The sequence below is a fragment of the Tamandua tetradactyla genome, chromosome 24 (genome assembly GCF_023851605.1).
Source record: "Tamandua tetradactyla isolate mTamTet1 chromosome 24, mTamTet1.pri, whole genome shotgun sequence".
In the NCBI taxonomy this organism is placed as follows: domain Eukaryota; kingdom Metazoa; phylum Chordata; class Mammalia; order Pilosa; family Myrmecophagidae; genus Tamandua; species Tamandua tetradactyla.
In genome coordinates this window covers 23,166,067-23,184,563 of record NC_135350.1, presented here as the reverse complement: position 1 = coordinate 23,184,563, position 18,497 = coordinate 23,166,067, and the positions used below count along the sequence as shown (strand labels likewise).

General features: G+C 34.8%; 1 protein-coding gene across 7 annotated transcripts in view; it reads right to left on the bottom strand.

Annotated features, from left to right (window-relative positions):
* Window positions 1-455: 455 nt before the first annotated feature.
* PPP3CA (protein phosphatase 3 catalytic subunit alpha) overlaps window positions 456-18,497 on the bottom strand; it is a 350,999-nt gene continuing 332,957 nt past the window's right edge. For 6 of the 7 annotated variants that reach the window (XM_077142684.1, XM_077142686.1, XM_077142688.1 and 3 more), the window contains 4 exons: window positions 14,926-15,010; window positions 9,223-9,320; window positions 6,140-6,169; window positions 456-3,107 (listed from right to left, as the gene is read on the bottom strand). In XM_077142684.1, coding sequence (XP_076998799.1) covers window positions 2,911-3,107; window positions 6,140-6,169; window positions 9,223-9,320; window positions 14,926-15,010 — 410 coding nt within the window. In that variant the 3' untranslated portion in view covers window positions 456-2,910. The remainder of the gene's footprint in view (window positions 3,108-6,139; window positions 6,170-9,222; window positions 9,321-14,925; window positions 15,011-18,497) is intronic. The other variant, XM_077142685.1, reaches the window with a different exon arrangement.

Genomic DNA, 18,497 nt, shown 5'->3' with positions numbered 1-18,497 from the left:
GCCGAGAGAGAAACCCTGACCCTTCACCATGTGCCTTCTCACTTGAAAGAGAAACCTTGAACTTCATTGGCCTTCTTGAACCAAGGTATCTTTCCTGGATACTTTAGATTGGACATTTCTATAGACTTGTTTTAACTGGGATATTTTCTCAGCCTTAGAACTGTAAACTAGCAACTTATTAAATTCCCCTTTTGAAAAGCCATTCCATTTCTGATATATTGCATTCTGGCAGCTAACAAACTAGAACAGTACGTGTGTATAGCTGAAGGTTCAATAGCGTAAGCAACTTAAGAATTCAACAGTTTCTCCCAAACAATGACCTGGCATTGTTATTCTTCTTTTGGAGAAATAACTTTAGTTTTATACAAATTATAGACCAAGTTAATATGCAAAATATACAGCATTACTTTTCTAACTACTGACCAGAAAGACCAAGCAATACTCACATCCACTGCTTATTTTAATGTCAAATGTTTATTTCTATGCCATAGTTGCCTCAGCACAATTTGTAAAAGAAAAGAATCCAAAAAGATGCATTTTTTTTTTGTCAGGATATTTTCTCTGTAGTTTTAAGAAAGAAAATAAATACTTGATACCAGAATTATCATTGCTTTCAAATCACTCTAATAAGTTGCATCTAACATTTTCCTTGGTTGTCATTTTTTAGGATGGAAAAATATCCACAGGAAAAAATGTTTCGATTCATTAAAATAAACTGGGGGTAGTCTTTGTCAGAGAATATATCTGGAACATCTTTGTTTTGGTACACTATATCACTAATATTCTTATTATTTAATATAACAGGCATACTTTATTACATAAAACAAAGTGCACTAAAAATGAACAATGTTAGAAACAAACTGAAATTGGGTGTATCTTAAATCTTCAGGTGATTAGATATTAGCTGAAGCGCCAGTATACAAATTTTATACCAATACAAATGCAACTTCCTTCTGTGATGAAAATGCACTTAGTAGATTAGTTCTTTTTGCTTTAGCAGATAGGGCATCCAATACAACTGAAACAACCTGATAACAAATTGATTGTTTTTTTTTTTCTGATGAAAAGGAATGCTCTGGTTTCACAACTGTCTCCCACATTGCTGGGAGCCAGAAGATGGCATTTGCGTTTAAACAGATTTTTCTTGTCTGATTTGAGACACAGATCCACCAAGATTCTTATACTGGAAGTAGGCACCACACCTTAGGTAACGAGGCCCTAAGAAAGAAGCCTGTTAAAATAAATCTGTGATGTGTGGTGGGGGGCCTAGCACCGAGAAGACACCATGGTGGCTGTGCACATAAATCCCTTCAGCAGACTCAGTGAAAGGATGAGAGTTCTTTAAGTTCATGCACATTTTATTGAGTAGCAATATAAAATGCTTTTTCTTTTTCATTGTTACAAGTGCATGCTTTAATTGCCAACATCTCAAAAGTCAAATTACAAAGGCAAGGCTTTAGGCTGTAGTGAATTACTTGGGCACTTATACAATTGTTAAAAAATATGAATGGACTTTTGTTGTGGTTGTTTTCAGAATGAACCAGTTGTAACCCGTAACTGATATACAAAGGGAAAAAAGTGAAAAAGTACATATTTTGTGGCACATGATAGAACAGAACAAAATAACTAAACCATTATGACATAACAGTTACCATGCATTTAGAGTTTCACATGTAACTACAAACTTATTTAAATTTCACAAGGTTTGCTAAACATGCTAACCGTCTATATGTGCACTGACAAGCTTATGTTAAAAACTTTTAAGAATACTCTCCCCTTTAGATTGTTTTCAAAGCTTTTTTTTTTTGATTACAAAATTTCAAAGGCATTAAGCATTTAAGAGAATATAAAGTACGCCAGTATACATACATTTCCAGTATATGTCAGACCACTAAGCGCATTACAGTCCCATACAGGCCGATACAGCCATTTTTTTTTTCTTAAAAAACATGCATAGGCAGATTTTTTTTTTTTTACAGAATGTAGATGCTTTATCACTGTACTTAATATGGTGTCTTGTTCACTATACTTAAAAATGCACCACTCATAAATATTTGATTCAGCAAGCCACAACCAAGACTTGATTTATCAACAAAAACCCCTAAATATGAACAGCAAAAAAAAAAAAAGATAGATGTAGTTATTCCAGTTTTTTTTTTTAACTTAAAGAAAAGAAAAGATATTCATTGCCAAATTAATAAGATAACTCTTATATGGAAAGAAGGGCATTCAAGCACACTAAAGAAACCTGAGGTAAGCATAATCTGTACAAAATTAACCTGTCCTTTTTGGCATTTTAACAAATTTGCAACGTTCCTTTTTTTTTTCTTTTTCTATTTTTTTTAAGACTGCCTAATTCAGTTTATAGCCATTGTCTGACAAGAGTAGCAAAACATTATCAATAAATAGTCCTTATTTAGTTTGTACATCATTTTGTTAAAAATGTTTGATGTCATCCATTTTTAGTGCTGCGACTGTAAACGTACAATAGAGTAAGAAATTAGACAAAATTTTCATGTCCAGTAACATAATAAAAGGCCTTTCAATAACCTATCTAGAAGTCCCCAATGCAGTAGGAAAACATTCATTCCCCTAACATTGCAGTATATACTAGCATTAGCTTTCTTTTTAAAATTTTTTTTCCTTTATAAGCATTTTTAAAAGGCATACCCAAAGGAGGTGTTTAATAGCCCCCTCACCAAAATATAGTTTATTATCTCTCTCCCTCTTTTTTAACGATAGTGTAAACTGAATCCTAATCCTGGCCCCCAGAGCAAATAAGCTACCATTAGAGGCAAGAATATCCAACTGTTGATATGCAGCAATCCCCATCATGCCCTGCAGCTCAAAAACAAAAACAAAAACAAAAACAAAAAACAAAAAACAAAGAACAACGTGAACAGGAAGTGGTCACTGGATATTGCTGCTATTACTGCCATTGCTGTCCGTGCCGTTAGTCTCTGAGGCGAGAGCCTTGTTGATGGAGTTAAGGTTGGCATCAGAGGGCATCGCGTCTCTGCGAGGCGGCATCCTCTCGTTAATTCGGTCTAAGCCCTTGGCCTCCTCGAAGCTAGTGATCTTATGTTGTGGTGAAAATCCTTTGATAGCTAAACAGAAAACCATTAAGAAAGAAAAATATGGTTAGTCAGAGGAAAACAGAAAATACAGTTGTTTCATCAGGTGATGTTAGAGATTTCGCAGTGAGAGAGGGGATCCTTTAGTGGAGAACAAAGTGACGGGACCTGAACACAACACAACAGACTCCTTACCATACTCGTAGATAACCAAAAGGTTTGAAAACAGCCAATGTCTCTTGCCAACCAAAATGTCCTCTTGAAGTTATTAAGATGTAACCATTTCTCTTGTCCTCATGAAAGACCGTTCAAAGAAATCCGAAGTGGGTACATAAAGCGAAAGTTGCTATAGGTCTCTGGGCCCAGCATTGGCTACCCACATCATTAGTGTGACTACTCTTGGTAGATGGAACAGATCACTACTAATGGTACATTACTGTGCAAGTCACAGCAAGTTCAGAGGAGTTATTGGGTCTGCTATACCTATATGTCTCGTTAAAAGCTTAGAGCAGAAGCTACAGGGAGCTATAAGTGGAATTAACAAGGGGCATTTCCATGCCATGTCAGAATCCTGAAAAAGAGTTCCTCATCAAACACCAACTCAGTAGTGGCATGAAAAAAAATTAAATTATAAACTCATGTTTTCCCACTCAACTTTGGAAGCATGTCGAGTGGGTGACAAGATAAGAAAAACTCAGAAAAATCAAGATTAGATCACTAAGAAGAAAAGCTTTGTTTGTCCTTCAGCGATGAACAGGTCAAACTGATGTTCATCTGGTATCCATTACTGCCTAAATCAAAGAAAAACTATAATTCTTAATAGATCAATGTATAAGTAAGGTGTAGTCAAAGAATAAAAAGAAGATGTCTTTCATAATTTTCAGCAAAAACAAATTGGAATGGTTTTGACCCTATTCAACCAAAATGTGGTATTCTCAAAGTGTGAGTAATGCATTTGATTTTTTTTTCAGTAACCCTTAAGTGTATTGTGCACCAACTAATGAGCTGAAAATAAAATACATACATGTGGAACCAATGACATCAGTTTGGTTTACTCCCTGTGAAGTGTAAGCCTGATATTTAAGAGCCAATCACCAAAGTGAAACTGGGCTGCATCTCTATGGCTGATCAGGACAATTTTACAGTACCTTTATGCTCCCTACCTCATTTGGGGAAAAAAGGAAAATAGTTTCAAGCTGAAACTCTGCAGCTACTCCTATACAAATGTTCAATGCCTTCATTAGCATGGATGAGATTCTTAAAAGTTATACATAATTGTTTCAAAACTCATGAAACTATGAGAAATAGCTTATTCCCCTTCTGTATTTTAAATGTGAGCATAATGGTGATTAGTCAACTGTGAGAGGAAGAAGATAGCGAATGGGGAAAGACCAAGGCCCAAAGCAAAGCTTCTTAATTCTTCTCTAATTTAGCAGTAAATTGAAAAATAATAGTTATCTAATGAGCACCCACCCTGAAAACTAAATCAATTATTTTGAGGGACAAAATAAAGGTATGACGTGGAACTCTACTCTTTATATAAACTACTGTGAATATCATTTTATCAAACTTAATCAACAGAACTTTCATAATCATTAGAATTTATGAAGCATTTTTTACCAATTTAAATGGTAAAAGTAGACTCTTTAGGCATTAAAAGCCAAAAGGGTAAGGGCATAAAAGTTAAAAGTCCAGCTAGAACAATGGATGTTTCCAGAATGGGGCTCCATTTCCAATCATTTTTGTCTTCCCTGGAATGGAAGAATGTGCTCTGCTGTAGTTGCTGGTCAGACAATGAGTATTAGCAATTTACATTGGTAGTATACTTAACACAACACAGAGTCACAGAAACCACAGAAAACAGCCAAACTGTCAACAAGAATGCACACTGCAGATTAGAATTTGCCAAGAGGAATAGAGAATTCCCACATAAATAGCAGTTTACTTACTGCTATTTAGGAAGCAGTTGTATTTTCTCTTACAGTGCTGTTATTTCCCCTACCATATCCAAATCATTTACAAATTGGAAAAGTCTAAAGTGGCACTTTTTACATCACACCAAGGGACCAGATGTACACAATTTTGAGAAAAAATAAAGTTATCTTGCAAGAACAAAATACAACTGAAGAATTTTGTTTTAAAGGGGAACTTCAAATTATTCTTCTTAAAAGTTGCAGAGGATATGGTATGTATAATATTATAGACTATTTTGATACACAGTTCTCTCATAGCCATATAATTAAAAAGCGATCAATTAAAAAGGAATTGGCAAAGGGCCAACTCTACTGTCCTGGAGCAGCGCTCGGACACAGTCGGTGACGTACATGTCTTGATTTCCCCTGAGTATCCAGTACAATGCCTGGCCCAAAGCAGGCACTCAGTAAACATTCATCAATTGACAACTTCATATTCACTATTCTTGTCACTGGTCACTTCTACAGCCACTAGATATTTTTGAACCCTTTACAATATTTTGCTGGCTCTCATTGTTCTATAAATACCAGTAAGTCAAAATTTGATAAGACTAGCAGAACTGTTTATCTCATATGAGCTGTCTCATGTTAGAATATTTTTTAGAGACATGAATTAATGGTGAACTACAACAAAGCACTATTCAAATGAACCTTTTTTTTTTTTTGCCAGAAACTTCTGAAGACTAGAATTAATAAAGCTATTTTTAGTCCCTCTTTTTCAATGCTTACTAAAAGTGATTTGAGGGAGGGACATGGTTCAGCTCAAAGAATATTGTTTTGTGTATTATTTGTCAAAAAAGCTGCCATAACCCCACCCCACATCATTCAAGATATATGATCCTTTTGTTTTCTGAGATTATACTAGGTTCATTGTATACAAAGTCAAACATAGCTTTAAGGGAAATAAAAAACAAACAAACAAACCATAGAAGGACATTTTCCCCTTTAAAGCAAGAACATTTTGGTTAATACTGAGCCACACTGTTAGCCCAACACCCACACACTCTGTACAAGCTACAGCAAAAAAATGAATACACCCAGCAGAGCCCTTATCTGTTGCAGGTACAACAGAAAGGGGACTGGCCAATTTACCTTCATCAGCCTCAATAGCCTCAACAGTAGCTGAAGAGAAGAAAGGGGGTGCAAAATGAATGAGAAAAATGAGCAGAGGATTTTTAATTCTAAGAACAAATCAGTGACGATCAAAGGAGCTAAGAGAACTAATGTTCTGTAAGTGCTGGATTCTGGCATAGACAACAAAATAAATGCAAAAAAGGAAAAAACAGCAAAAAAGAAAGAAAGAAAGAAAAAAGTTTATGAGTTAAAATATGCCTATCTGAATGAATCGCTTTAGTTTGATTTTGTTCACTATATAAATGATGACAAAACGATTAAATCTTTTGAAAAACATTTAGGAGAGTTTTCCTTTACTTAGACTGAACTGATGAAGGACCAACCAGATCAGTCTAAAATGTGCATTTGACTCACAAAGTGTAGTATAAACCTACTACTATATTACCACTGCTATGCTTGGTGATTTAAAGATTAAAAATTCTAAGCAGAATGGCAAAATTTGAAACAGTGCCATAATGTCAGCAGAATAGAATTCACTCTATTTAATATTAAATAGCACTATTTCTTAATGCAATAGAAAAGCAAGAGGGTGCAAATTTAGAGGAAGAATAAAATCAGCATGTCTGGGTGGCTAATGCATGTGATTCTCTTTAAAGAGAAAGACTAAGCATGGTTTGACTGAGGGTTGGAGGAGAGAGAAAGGGTAAAGGAAGGGAATAATTTGGTCTGGACTTCATTTTGCCAGGCAAAGGATTTAAAATCAGTTTTCTTTTCTTTATAGGAATATCATTTTCGGAAAAGAAATTCTTGAAATGTTACAAATCAAGTGGTAATGTGCCAGAAGCAGCAATAATTCTATCAGCATTTTAAAGAATAGGCAGCCTAAATACTGGAAACTCAGCATCTTTCAGAGGCAGAACTTTAGAAGCCATTGCTTTGTCAGCAATTTTTATAAGTTTAGGGTTTATACTCTATACATATATATGAATTTTTCTATGTTATTAAGATTAGTTGATATGTCCCCAATTAGATTCTAAAAGTGAAAACTTTTCTGTAACTCCAAATTGTTTAATATTAAAATTCTAACCCTTGACTTTAATTTGCATTTTTCTACCAAGTTAAGATTTTAAAGCTAGAGAAACTGCCAAATGCACACTGTAATTTACTTACACTGCATTCTGGATGCATTATGATAGAAATGTAGAATGGTTACCTCCATGAAAAAGAGCTAAATAGCAAAGCTTTCAGTAGTTTCCCCTTTTTCAGAAATTGAAAGGTGTCAGAAAATGAATTTTGAAGTTGTAGTAATGTGTGTGGCTTAAAATATATACTATACTAAGTTTTCAAATTCTAAGTCTAATAGAGCTCCAACACATACATTGTTTATATGTGTTAGTGGGTGTGTCAGTTCAACATAAAATAAGGCAAACCAATGGATTTAAAATAAATTAAAGTAAAAGAAAAAGGAACTGAAAAAAAATACCTAAATGAAAAACAGGTGAAAATCTGGAAATGAAACAAAGAATTGTAATAACTCTAAGTAACTTAAGTTTAAAAGTAAAGCAAAAAATCTGGAACCATGCCAGCACTGGTATATTAGAAATATGTACTGTCCCCTGTTAAATGTATCCTTCTAAGGCAGATGTGACCCATAGTTTTTGATAATGCACTTGGTATACCTTAAATGTGTTTATCAGAAACTATGCCGATTTCAGTAAATTAGGTATCTATTTTGTATATAGAAATGATCCATTAACGTAATATTTGAATGAGGAAGTTCACTTTGGTGGGAAAAGTTTTGTATTTTTAAAGTAATTAAAATAATTTTCAGGTATAAATTAAAGGAGAATTAACACCATTAAAACCAGGTATTTCCCTACATTGATTTTTAAACTTCTGTGGAAACTCAAAGACATTGATTTTGGGATAAATTTATATGAATATGAGGAAAATTACACTGCTGCTGCTAAGTTTGATCATTTAGCAGTACTAGATGCATGAAGTTGAGTGACACTCTATGTAGAAGAGGAGTGTCTAAATAATGTAACCATAAAGGACACTTGAATCTTCTAGACTGAGTGACAGGGAGAGAAAAGAAAATACAGCTACTAATCAGAATAATGATAATAGTAAGTTTCAGGGAAAGATATAAGAAAATAAGCAAGAGGTTGAGATTGCTTTGAAAATGTTATAGAGCATTTTTGTAGAGATTATTTTAAAGTCAAATAACGAAATTTTCATAAAGTACTGTTAAAAGGGGGCTGTAATTAATGATATTATTAAATATCAAAACAGAGAAAGTATAAAACTGTGCTGTCCAATATGGTAGTCACTAGTCAGATGTGACTATTTAAATTAATGAAAATTTAATTAAAGAAAAAAATTCAGTTTCTTAGTCCTAACTGTATTTTAAGTGCTCAATAGCCAGATGTTGCCAATGCCTACAACACAGACAAATTTCCACCATCACAAAAAAGTTCTATTGAACAGCACTGGTCTCAAAAGCCACACATTTTAAGGCAAAAGGAAATGTTATCCTTTTTCAAAAGTAAAATGTGGTTCTATCAGTCTCCTGTGTTTTGGATTGATAAATCAGAGAAAAGACATATGGCTTCCCATTTCTATTCAAGTGAATACTGAAATCACACTTTTTATATTCTTCTTCCTTTGTACACTAAAATCTAGACTTCTGGATGTATATTTGGGAGCACGTGTGTGTATATATGTTTTATCAATTAAATAGATTACCAGAAAATTTAGAAAAAAAGTAATTGAAAGTTATTTTTAATAACCTGTTGGCTCAAAGTGGTCAATCCTACTTACTGTGTGTGTGTAGATGACCTAAATGAGCTTTGTTATAGCTAGGCCTGAATATGTTCATTAACACATACATAGGGAGAGGAGAGGAGTGGTGGGGTACAGAGTGAGGGAACTATTTGGTTGGACATGACTGGTTAAACCAATGTGGGGTTTCAGCCCCTCTTCCAGCTGGGAAGAACCGAAGACCAAGACCGAGCCAAATGAATGAACAAACCAGGGTTCTAGTAACCCAGCTGACCAATGTGCTGTGGGCATTCAGCCATGCCCGTGGGGCTGCTTACCGCTTTGCAGGGTTTGCTTCCCTCCGGAAAGTACACCACTGGGGAGCATGCCTGTTGGGGTTAACCCTTTCAGTGTCAGCACACTTTCACTCTCTTCTCTGGAAAGACACAATGAGGTGACGTTAACTTTTTATTTTCTTTTGTAAACAAGAAATGACTCGAAAGAAAAAAGCACACATAAGAACATAGGATTATCACCACCTGGGCTCTGAATCTCTCTTTCTCTATTTTTAACTTAAAATGCACTATATTTTTTATACATTCATATAAACTAATGCTATATAAATGGACTGCTATGACAGAGTTTACAATTACATAGTTTGTGGAGGTATGGTCTCTTCTGAGTTGTGAAGATACAGAAAAACAATTCTGATTTTGTAATCAGGAAACATAATTCAAAGTTTTCTGTGCCTTCTCCATGACACCAATAAATATGTTAATAGTGAGCCACGGATCTAAGTCTTTCAGTCAAGGCTCAGCAAATTTAAGTGGAACCAATGTGATTTGGGTGGAAAAACTAGAGATACATGGGAGATTAAAAAATTTAACCTATGAAGTAGAGAACCAGGTGTTACATTCAGGAGATTAAGGAGTTTTGATAACACCCAATAAATATGCAAAATAATAGTAACTAGCTAATAAAACAACAGGTAGCATTTTCCAGCTTTTCTTTCCCAGCCTCTCTCCTCACTGACTGGTTAATATAAAATTATTTCATTATTCTCCATGACAATTGTTTTACAATCAGTTTTAGGTATTACATTATTTCAATTACATTTATTAATCACTCTGACACTATTAGAGTAACAGCTTTGTCTTATTAATAAATCATAATGATTAAATGATCACAGAATAGGAATAAGATCATATCTTTCCAAAGAACAGACACTTTAATACTAAATAACCAGAGAAAATGTTTATAAGGCATTAGTACACATATTTAATGTTAATAATATGTATAACTACTTGCTCCACATTTTCACGAAGAGGTCTAACACAACCCACAAAGAATTCCTGGACTCCCTGTCTAAAACTTGCTACTTCCACCATCTTTCTTCAACTCAGAAACTGGTAATTTGATCTTTTTGTTGCTTAATCTTAAAGAATCACCCTTAACTCCTTTCATTCTCACTCATTACCACATCCATTCCATCAGCAAATCTTGGATCCACCCTCAAAATATTTCTATTGTCTTACCACTTCCTACAACACACTGCTTTCATCCAACTCACCTGCACAAAATTCTTAGCCACATGACATAGGGTGAAGATGTTTAACTTGTCTGAGCTTTAGCTTCCTCATCAATAAAATCACATCCATAATTACAGGGTCCTTTGATGATTAAATGATATACCATATGCAAAAAAATGCCTAGCATAGAAAATGCTCATTTTCCTTCCTTCCTTGCCTCTTTCTTGTTTTTCACTAAAACATATATCTTATTTCCCTTCATTCTTACTGCCACTCCTCCCTCCCACAAAGGTTTCTGATAGCTTTCTCATGCTCAATTCCAATATTCTCTGCAGAGTTCTCTTTCAAATTGACATCTCTGCAGCATTTGCACTCCTTGAAGGAGTCTTTTCCCTATATTTTGTGATACTTTATTCCCAGATTTTCTCCTCCTCTGATACTTCCTTCTCAGTCCCGAGCCTGAACTTTTTTCTCTGCCTCAAGGCCTGCCATTATCAATAGCAGGTAAGAGCCATGCGGCTCTTATGCACTTGAAACATGGCAAGTCTGAAGTGAAGTGTGCTGTAAGCACATTGAAGACTTCAAATGAAAATGATAATGCAAGACACATCTTTATTATGTTCTATTTTGATTACATGTTGAAATGATAACACACTGGTTATTTGCATTAAATAGAATTTATGATTAGTACTAATTTCACCTGTTTCTACTCCTTGTATTGCAGCTTCTAGAAAGTTTAAAATTTCATATATTTATAATTTTACATTTCTACTAGAAAGCATTGCTCTAGAAGATTCTTTTGTCTTTTTCTTCTATCTTCATTCTTTCCCTTAGCATGATTATCCACTTGTGCTGCTTTTGTCTTGTCACTGTTGTTCATTACTATATGTGCATTTCTAGCCTTCACCTCTCCCTGAAGCTTCAGGGCAGAATTTCTAATTAGCTCTGTATTGATGTTCCATAATCATTCCAGAGGGGAAACAAGCAAAATTCAACTCATCATATTCCTCCCAATAAATATCTGTTATATATTTAAATGGATAAATACATCCTCTTTTTTAGATAACAGCAGTGCCATCCTATCAATTGCAAAGGCTAGAACCTCTGTGGAATATTCTCGGAATGATTCCTCCTTTGTTACCCCTAAAGAAGTAAGGGTTCTTATAGCCAACAACAGAATTGACACTGGTTAGCTTTAACAGTAAAGAGGTGCATTAAAGGATATTAATGAACTCAGAGATCTAGAGAACCAGACCTGGATGCCCTGCAGCCAGGAAGAGGGCCAGTGCCCATCCACCCTGGGGTCTGCTCCGGTGTAATGCTATCGATGATGTGCAGAATCCAGTTAATCTCACTAATGTTGTGTAGTTAAGCCCCTGAAATGCTAAGGCAAAAGCTCTTCCACTGCCAATTCTTTAGATTCTAGATCTGACGGAGGAATCACCTTCCCCTGCTGCTTACTTGCAATGTTCATTTTGTAACAGAAATCTGAATGCATTCATGTGATTGGTGGATCCTAGACAACAAGTCTGTACCCCATCAGCAGGGGCTGTGGAAAGGTTTTCTGATAATGTGCAAATCATCAAAATCTAAGGAATGTGTTGGACAGCTATAGCTGCTCTACCTGTCAGATTACACCTGACAAATTTGTACTACCATTCACATTTACTCATTAGATTTTTAAAATTCTAGCTTTCCAACTTCCTTATATTTGTTCCTTCTTTTACATCTTTCCTCTCATATCTTAGTCCAACATTTTTTGTTTGGATTATTTCAATAACTTCCTAAATGTTTGTCTTGTCATCAGTAAGTCATCTTGTATGCAATTTTCAGACTGCTACTGAACATACGCATCTAAATATGGGTTAGAACCTGCCTCTCATCTCATTAAAATCATTCCATGATTCCTCACTGCCTACAGAAAAACAATTAAACACTTCACCCCAGCATTCAAGGTCTCCAAGGATTTGTACTTAAATATACTTTCAGCCTTATTTTTCACTAGATTCCTCACTCACTCGCATGCCTTTTCCTATCTGCCCCTCTTAAATACTTAGAATTCACTGACTACACAGTTCACTTTCAAGCAAGACTCATAATGCTGCTCACCAGCTGGTGACCTTGGACAAGTTGCTGCTTCTTTCTTAGTTTCAAATTCCTCATTGTAAAATGATGTTAACCTGACTGTGCAAGCTTGCTGGGTGGACTACCATAAAATGTGTATAACATGGGGCGCAGCACCCCATAAAAAGTTGCCATTGATATCCCTCTTAGAACCCAATAAAATGCAATCAGCCCATAAAATGCTGCCATTGCAATTCTTCTCAGAACCATGTGACTGTGTTTCTGAAGATCTTAGGCTCTAGAAATGCCTTTACCACCTTTCTCCACCTAAAAGGTTCCTGCCTATAATCTCATGGCATCCTTCCAATGTCAATATCTACATGAACATTGCATTCAGGAAAAATAAGGGCTCTTTCCTGTCTTCTTCCACAGCAAGAACCTGTTCAGGTTTAGCGTATATTTCACTGTCTCATATTAGTTTATTGGTTTATATGTCTGCCATATCAATGTGGTAGCCAGATTGACTAATTTAGTATATGGTACACATTAAATGCTCAATCTTGATGTACTAAGCTTTTCTCTGAATTTCATTCTCCTGTATACTGCAATTTTGCTTTTATTACAGAAAAGCAAATATACATGTTTTTCTGTTAACATCCATGAGTCCTTCACATAGATTATGCAAATGCATACCAAACACATGGAATATATAACTTTGATGATGCCGTTTTATTCATATAGAAATTTTTTGAATGGTAGTAAAATTATCTTTTTATTTTTTACCAGTATGCACTAATTTAGTCAAGGCAATGATCATCATAGGGTTCAGTGAGTAGTTATATTTTGGGTACCAACTGGAAGTAGACTGCAGGGACCTTACAATTTTGAGATCTGCTATTCTATGATACCACCATTGTTTCTATCATCTTCATGTGGTTTGAAACTCCATATATGGAAATATTTTTTTTTGTATGAAGAAAGGTTTCTCCTTTTTCCCTAAATGAACTTCCACATGGAAATTCTGAGAGAGTTGTTTTTACTTCTTCCAGTAGAGACTTCAGATAGAAAAAGAAATGTGCACTAAATGGTAAATCTTAGACACAATAAATAAGAAAAATTTTTTACAGAGTTATGGTTGAGTTCACAAACCTCATATTGTCCTTTATCACGCAGGGCACATTTTCACACAGGCCTTCTTGCTGGACCTCAAAAATTCCAACTTTGTTTCCACCTAAAAGTCTTTGTGCTTTCTATTCTCTTTGCCTTGAACACTCTTACCCCAAATCTTCATGAAAGTCACACACACACTTGTTCAGATACCCTCATTCAGAAAGTTTTTTGTTGGGCACTTAATAAAATAAGTCCCTTATCCAAAACTTGCTATTCTCCTATACAGCTTTATTTTTATTTCATAGTCAATGCCTTAATTTTTATTATATGTATTTGCTGAATGAATCATCAAAGTTCAGTTAGGAATGTAGAGCATTAGAGGAAAGGCAGCCTCATTCATTAGGCTGTGGTGAGCAATGAGGCTCTGTTTTTAGCTTTAACAAGATTTCTTTGTGACTGCTCTGGCTACCACAATGCTATTACTGACTTGGACTTGGTGCCTTTGAGAATGGATGCAAATGCTTTTCATCCTTCTCATGGCTCCCTAGTTTCTGCAAGTCATTTAGTTACTCTTCAGTAGGGTAGAAATAGTAAGAGGAGAAACCAAAAAAGCTAGACCAGTTACTCCGAGTTGAGTATTGAGAGTTAAGGTAAAACTTGGCAAAAATCAGGTTGTGGAATTATACCATATATAGTTGTAATATTTTCTATGTTATTCCTATCTAACCTCAATAAACATGAATAATTGTGAATTGACTGTATGTCTCATCTATAAACACCATACTGTAAAGTAACTGTTTGAAGAGAAAAATAGTTACTTTGTATTATCTAGGAAGAGATCACTGAATTTAAGTAAGTAAAGAAACATATAGTCAAATACCTTCAAGAAATATTTGTTTCCTAAATACGTGCTTAAAAATAAGAGAATAATTTACGGTCTATTTTAAAAATAAACTGCACACTAATTGAAATACACCTAATAAATTCATCTTTTACCATGAAACAAGAATGAAAAATAAAAGGACTTTAATAGCTTTGCTGCATCATGAGATGTTCAACCAATTGTGAAATAAATGTTTTAATATAGCAAATAGAGGGATAACATGTGAAGGTTTTCTTTACAGAAATAATTTAATAGATTTTAGTTAGACTAAAATAGTGAATACCTGACAATTCCATTTAAAAGAAAAAAATAGTCTAAGAAAAAGCAAATATTTTCTACTAAAATATTTGTATGACCATATTAAAGATTTAAAAATATTTATTATGCAGCAAGATAAAAATGTATTAAGCTACACCTGAACATTCAGAAAAGAAATCGTAGAAAAATGATCTCACCTGAGAACCGAAAACACTCTGGCCATTTTGCCTATTGCTCGAATCTTGTTCCTTATCACCTCCTTCCGGGCTGCAGCGGTGGCACCTACATGTCAAAACAGAAAGTTCTGTAGTCAGTGACTTTTACCTAAGTGTAATTATTTTATACATTTGTATACATAACAGACGGCAGTAAGCAGGATGTTTTTTTTTTCCTTCTAAGAGAATTTACCTGTAAATCAGGTTTAAAAACTTATTTTGGCCATCATTATTTGGATATGATTGCTAAGCGGTACCCACAGTGCTGTAGGGTAACAAGAGATTTTCAAAGAATATTGGGTGATGAGCTAACTAGCAGATAAATGTAGGTTTTTGCCCTTCTCTTTTCATTGAGTTCCCTTCTCTTCTGTTAATACAAGGACAAAGAAAGCATGCACTGGCAGGAAGGCTTATGAGTCATGAGGCTCTTCTGTATCTTTCCAATCTGTATTACTGTATTCCAGTCTGTATTACTACTTTAGGGAACCATTATTCCAAAAATTCACCCTTGAAGTTATCAAATTTCAAAATAAGTGAGCCTTATATTCTGCCTTGGTACATAATAAATATTAATTAAAGTAATAATTAAATATTATGTAACGGTCATAAATCATTTGTTTTAGCACTGGATACTCTTTCATCTTTCAGACTAATTCATGAGTTGCAGAGGAACATGCCTTGTATATTAGCATTTATGTAAAAATATTACACATGGGTCAGGGTAAGTCTGCCATTTACTATGTTTTCCAAATGAAAAGAAAAAAAAAATCAATCCAATTTAGGCCATTGTTATTATAAACATTTTATTTTTAAAGAAAATATATTTTTAAAAATATTCTATATAATCTTTAATGAACCCACTTTATTTTTTCTTAAATTCCCAAGGTATATTTGGAGAAGTGCAAAATACAGAAACATATCTCTCTTCTTAAGATTTATAATCCAATGCAAAAAGGATCAATTGTCCTTTCTGCAGATTATATGGGACAGTGTAGAAAGTGTTAACATAAGCAGGTTGTCCTTCTAAATCTACTGCCACCAACAGAAGTACAACAAAATGATCTTTTCCGATATCAGGAAGGTCCTAATCTCAAAGAACAGTTTAAATAACATAATTTATTTAGAGACTGTAGTAGTCTATAGGTGATTATTGGTGTAAATTTTGGTCTTTTAATCCATGATAAGAACAAGCCTTCTTCTTCTAAAGAACAAGCTTTAGAAGACTTTTATGACTGTGACTTGGAACCTTTCTTAATGCTGATAAGGATCAAACAATCAACCATCACCTTAACATAGAAGTGAAACTTGTGTCAACACTCCTACAATTCTGAAAGAGCTAGAAAAGAGACCTGTGCATTTCTCTTCACCCCAAGATAGTGAAGACATAATCCTTCAATGGGCCACCTTCTTCAGTGGGTGAGTTGCATTGTCAGGAGTGAGGCTGATGCAAACCCATCTCACAGAACACAACAGGAGGTGTGTGCAAGTAGCTTCCTTGCACCTTTTCTTTGACCAGAAAGCTACCAAAAGCCCACTTTTTTTTTTTTGTCTTTGCGGATTTATTTTTATTTTTATTAATAAAAAAAATTAACAACAAGCAAACAAAACAATAAGATATCATTCCATTCTACATATATAATCAGTAATTCTCAATATCATCACATAGTCGCACATTCATCATTTCTCAGAACATCCTCATCGATTTAGAAAAAGAAATAAAAAGACAACAGAAAAAGAAAATGATAATAGAGAAAAAAAAGTTATACATACCATACCCCTTACCTCTCGCTTTCATTTACCACTAGAATTTCAAACTAAATTTATTTTAACAGTTGTTCGCCCTATTATTTATTTTTATTCCATATGTTCTACTCTTTCTGTTGATATGGTAGATAAAAGGAGCACCAGACACAAGGTTTTCACATTCACAAGTCACATTGCGAAAGCTATATCATTGTTCAATCATCATCAAGAAACATGGCTACTGGAACACAGCTCTACATTTTCAGGCAGTTTCCTCCAGCCTCTCCACTACATCTTGAACAACAAGGTGATATCTACTTAATGAGTAAGAATAACCTCCAGGATAACCTCTCAACTCTGTTTGGAATCTCTCAGCCATTGACACTTAGTCTCACTTCACTCTTCCCCCTTTTGGTCGAGAAGGTTCTCTCAATCCCTTGATGTTAATTCTCAGCTCATTCTAGGGTTTTTCTCAGTCCCTTGATGCTGAGTCTCAGCTCATTCCAGGGTCTCTGTCCCTTGTTGCCAGGAAGGTCCACACCCCTGGGAGTCATGTCTCACGCAGAGAGGGGGAGGGTGGTGAGACTGCTCGTCATGTTGGCTGGAGAGAGAGGCCACATCTGAGCAATAAAAGAGGCTCTCTTGGGGGTGACTCTTAGGCCTAAATTTGAAGTAGACTTGAACTATCCTTTGTGGGGTTAAGTTTCATATGAACAAACCCCAAGACTGCGGGCTCAGCCTGTAGCTTTGGTTGTTCACACTGCTTGTGAGAATATCAAGAATTCGACTCGGGGAAGTTGAATTTCTCCCCACTCTCACCATTCCCCGAAGGGGGCTTGCAAATACTTTTCCACTCACTGATCAAATCACTCTGGGATTCATCAGGGCATCACTCTGGACAAACCAACAAAATCTCATGTCCTACCTGAGATTCCAAGTACTTATGACGTTCAATCAAACTATCTACATAAGTTATATTAGGAAATGCTCTAGTCAAAATATAAATTTTGTAACAAATAAACATTTTTTCAAAAGCCCACATTTTTATCTACTTCCTACTTCCTTATGCCTTGCTAGGCTACCTCCCAACATATCTGACACATAAGACTGGATCTTGCCAGCTATTCTGCCTGCATATATTGGAGACAGCATGCATCCTCCTTGTATGGATTACTGCTGAATTGGCCAGAACTCTATAGGATGTATGTAGGATCACTCAAAGTTTATTCAGAGTTTCTAACAATATTTATTATCTACGATTTGCAATTCAGATTCTTCATACAATAAATTCTGCCTTGGAGACCATCTAAAAGTATGACTATTCTGTGTTTGGATTTTAGATGATTAATGAGCAAAAAACTACTGAAGGATATATATTTTTTAAAGTGGATGTCATGTAGTCTCCTTAAGGTGGTTTCTCTATAATTTTTTCATGATATTTATTACATTTTATATTTTATTTTCAAGACAAAAGTCAATTGTTAATTATAACACTTTAAAATACTTGCAAAAGCCTACTTATCAAAGGATGCTTAGGATTTAACAAATTTGATTTTAAGAATTACTGAATATATTAGCTACTTCTAGAACAGAAGTAAATTGAGGTGAGGAAAAAGGGCAAATAGAGATGAGATTATAGATCCTTTATTCAGTTAATTTCTATTTTCAGTCAAATAACATTTTGCTATTACTACTCAGGGTTCAATATTCTCCACCATGACTGATCCAATCAATTCAGAGCTCATAATATGCCAAGTAAGGAAAAAAATTTCTAATTTTCTCCAATAAGCAATATCCTACATATTGTGAGA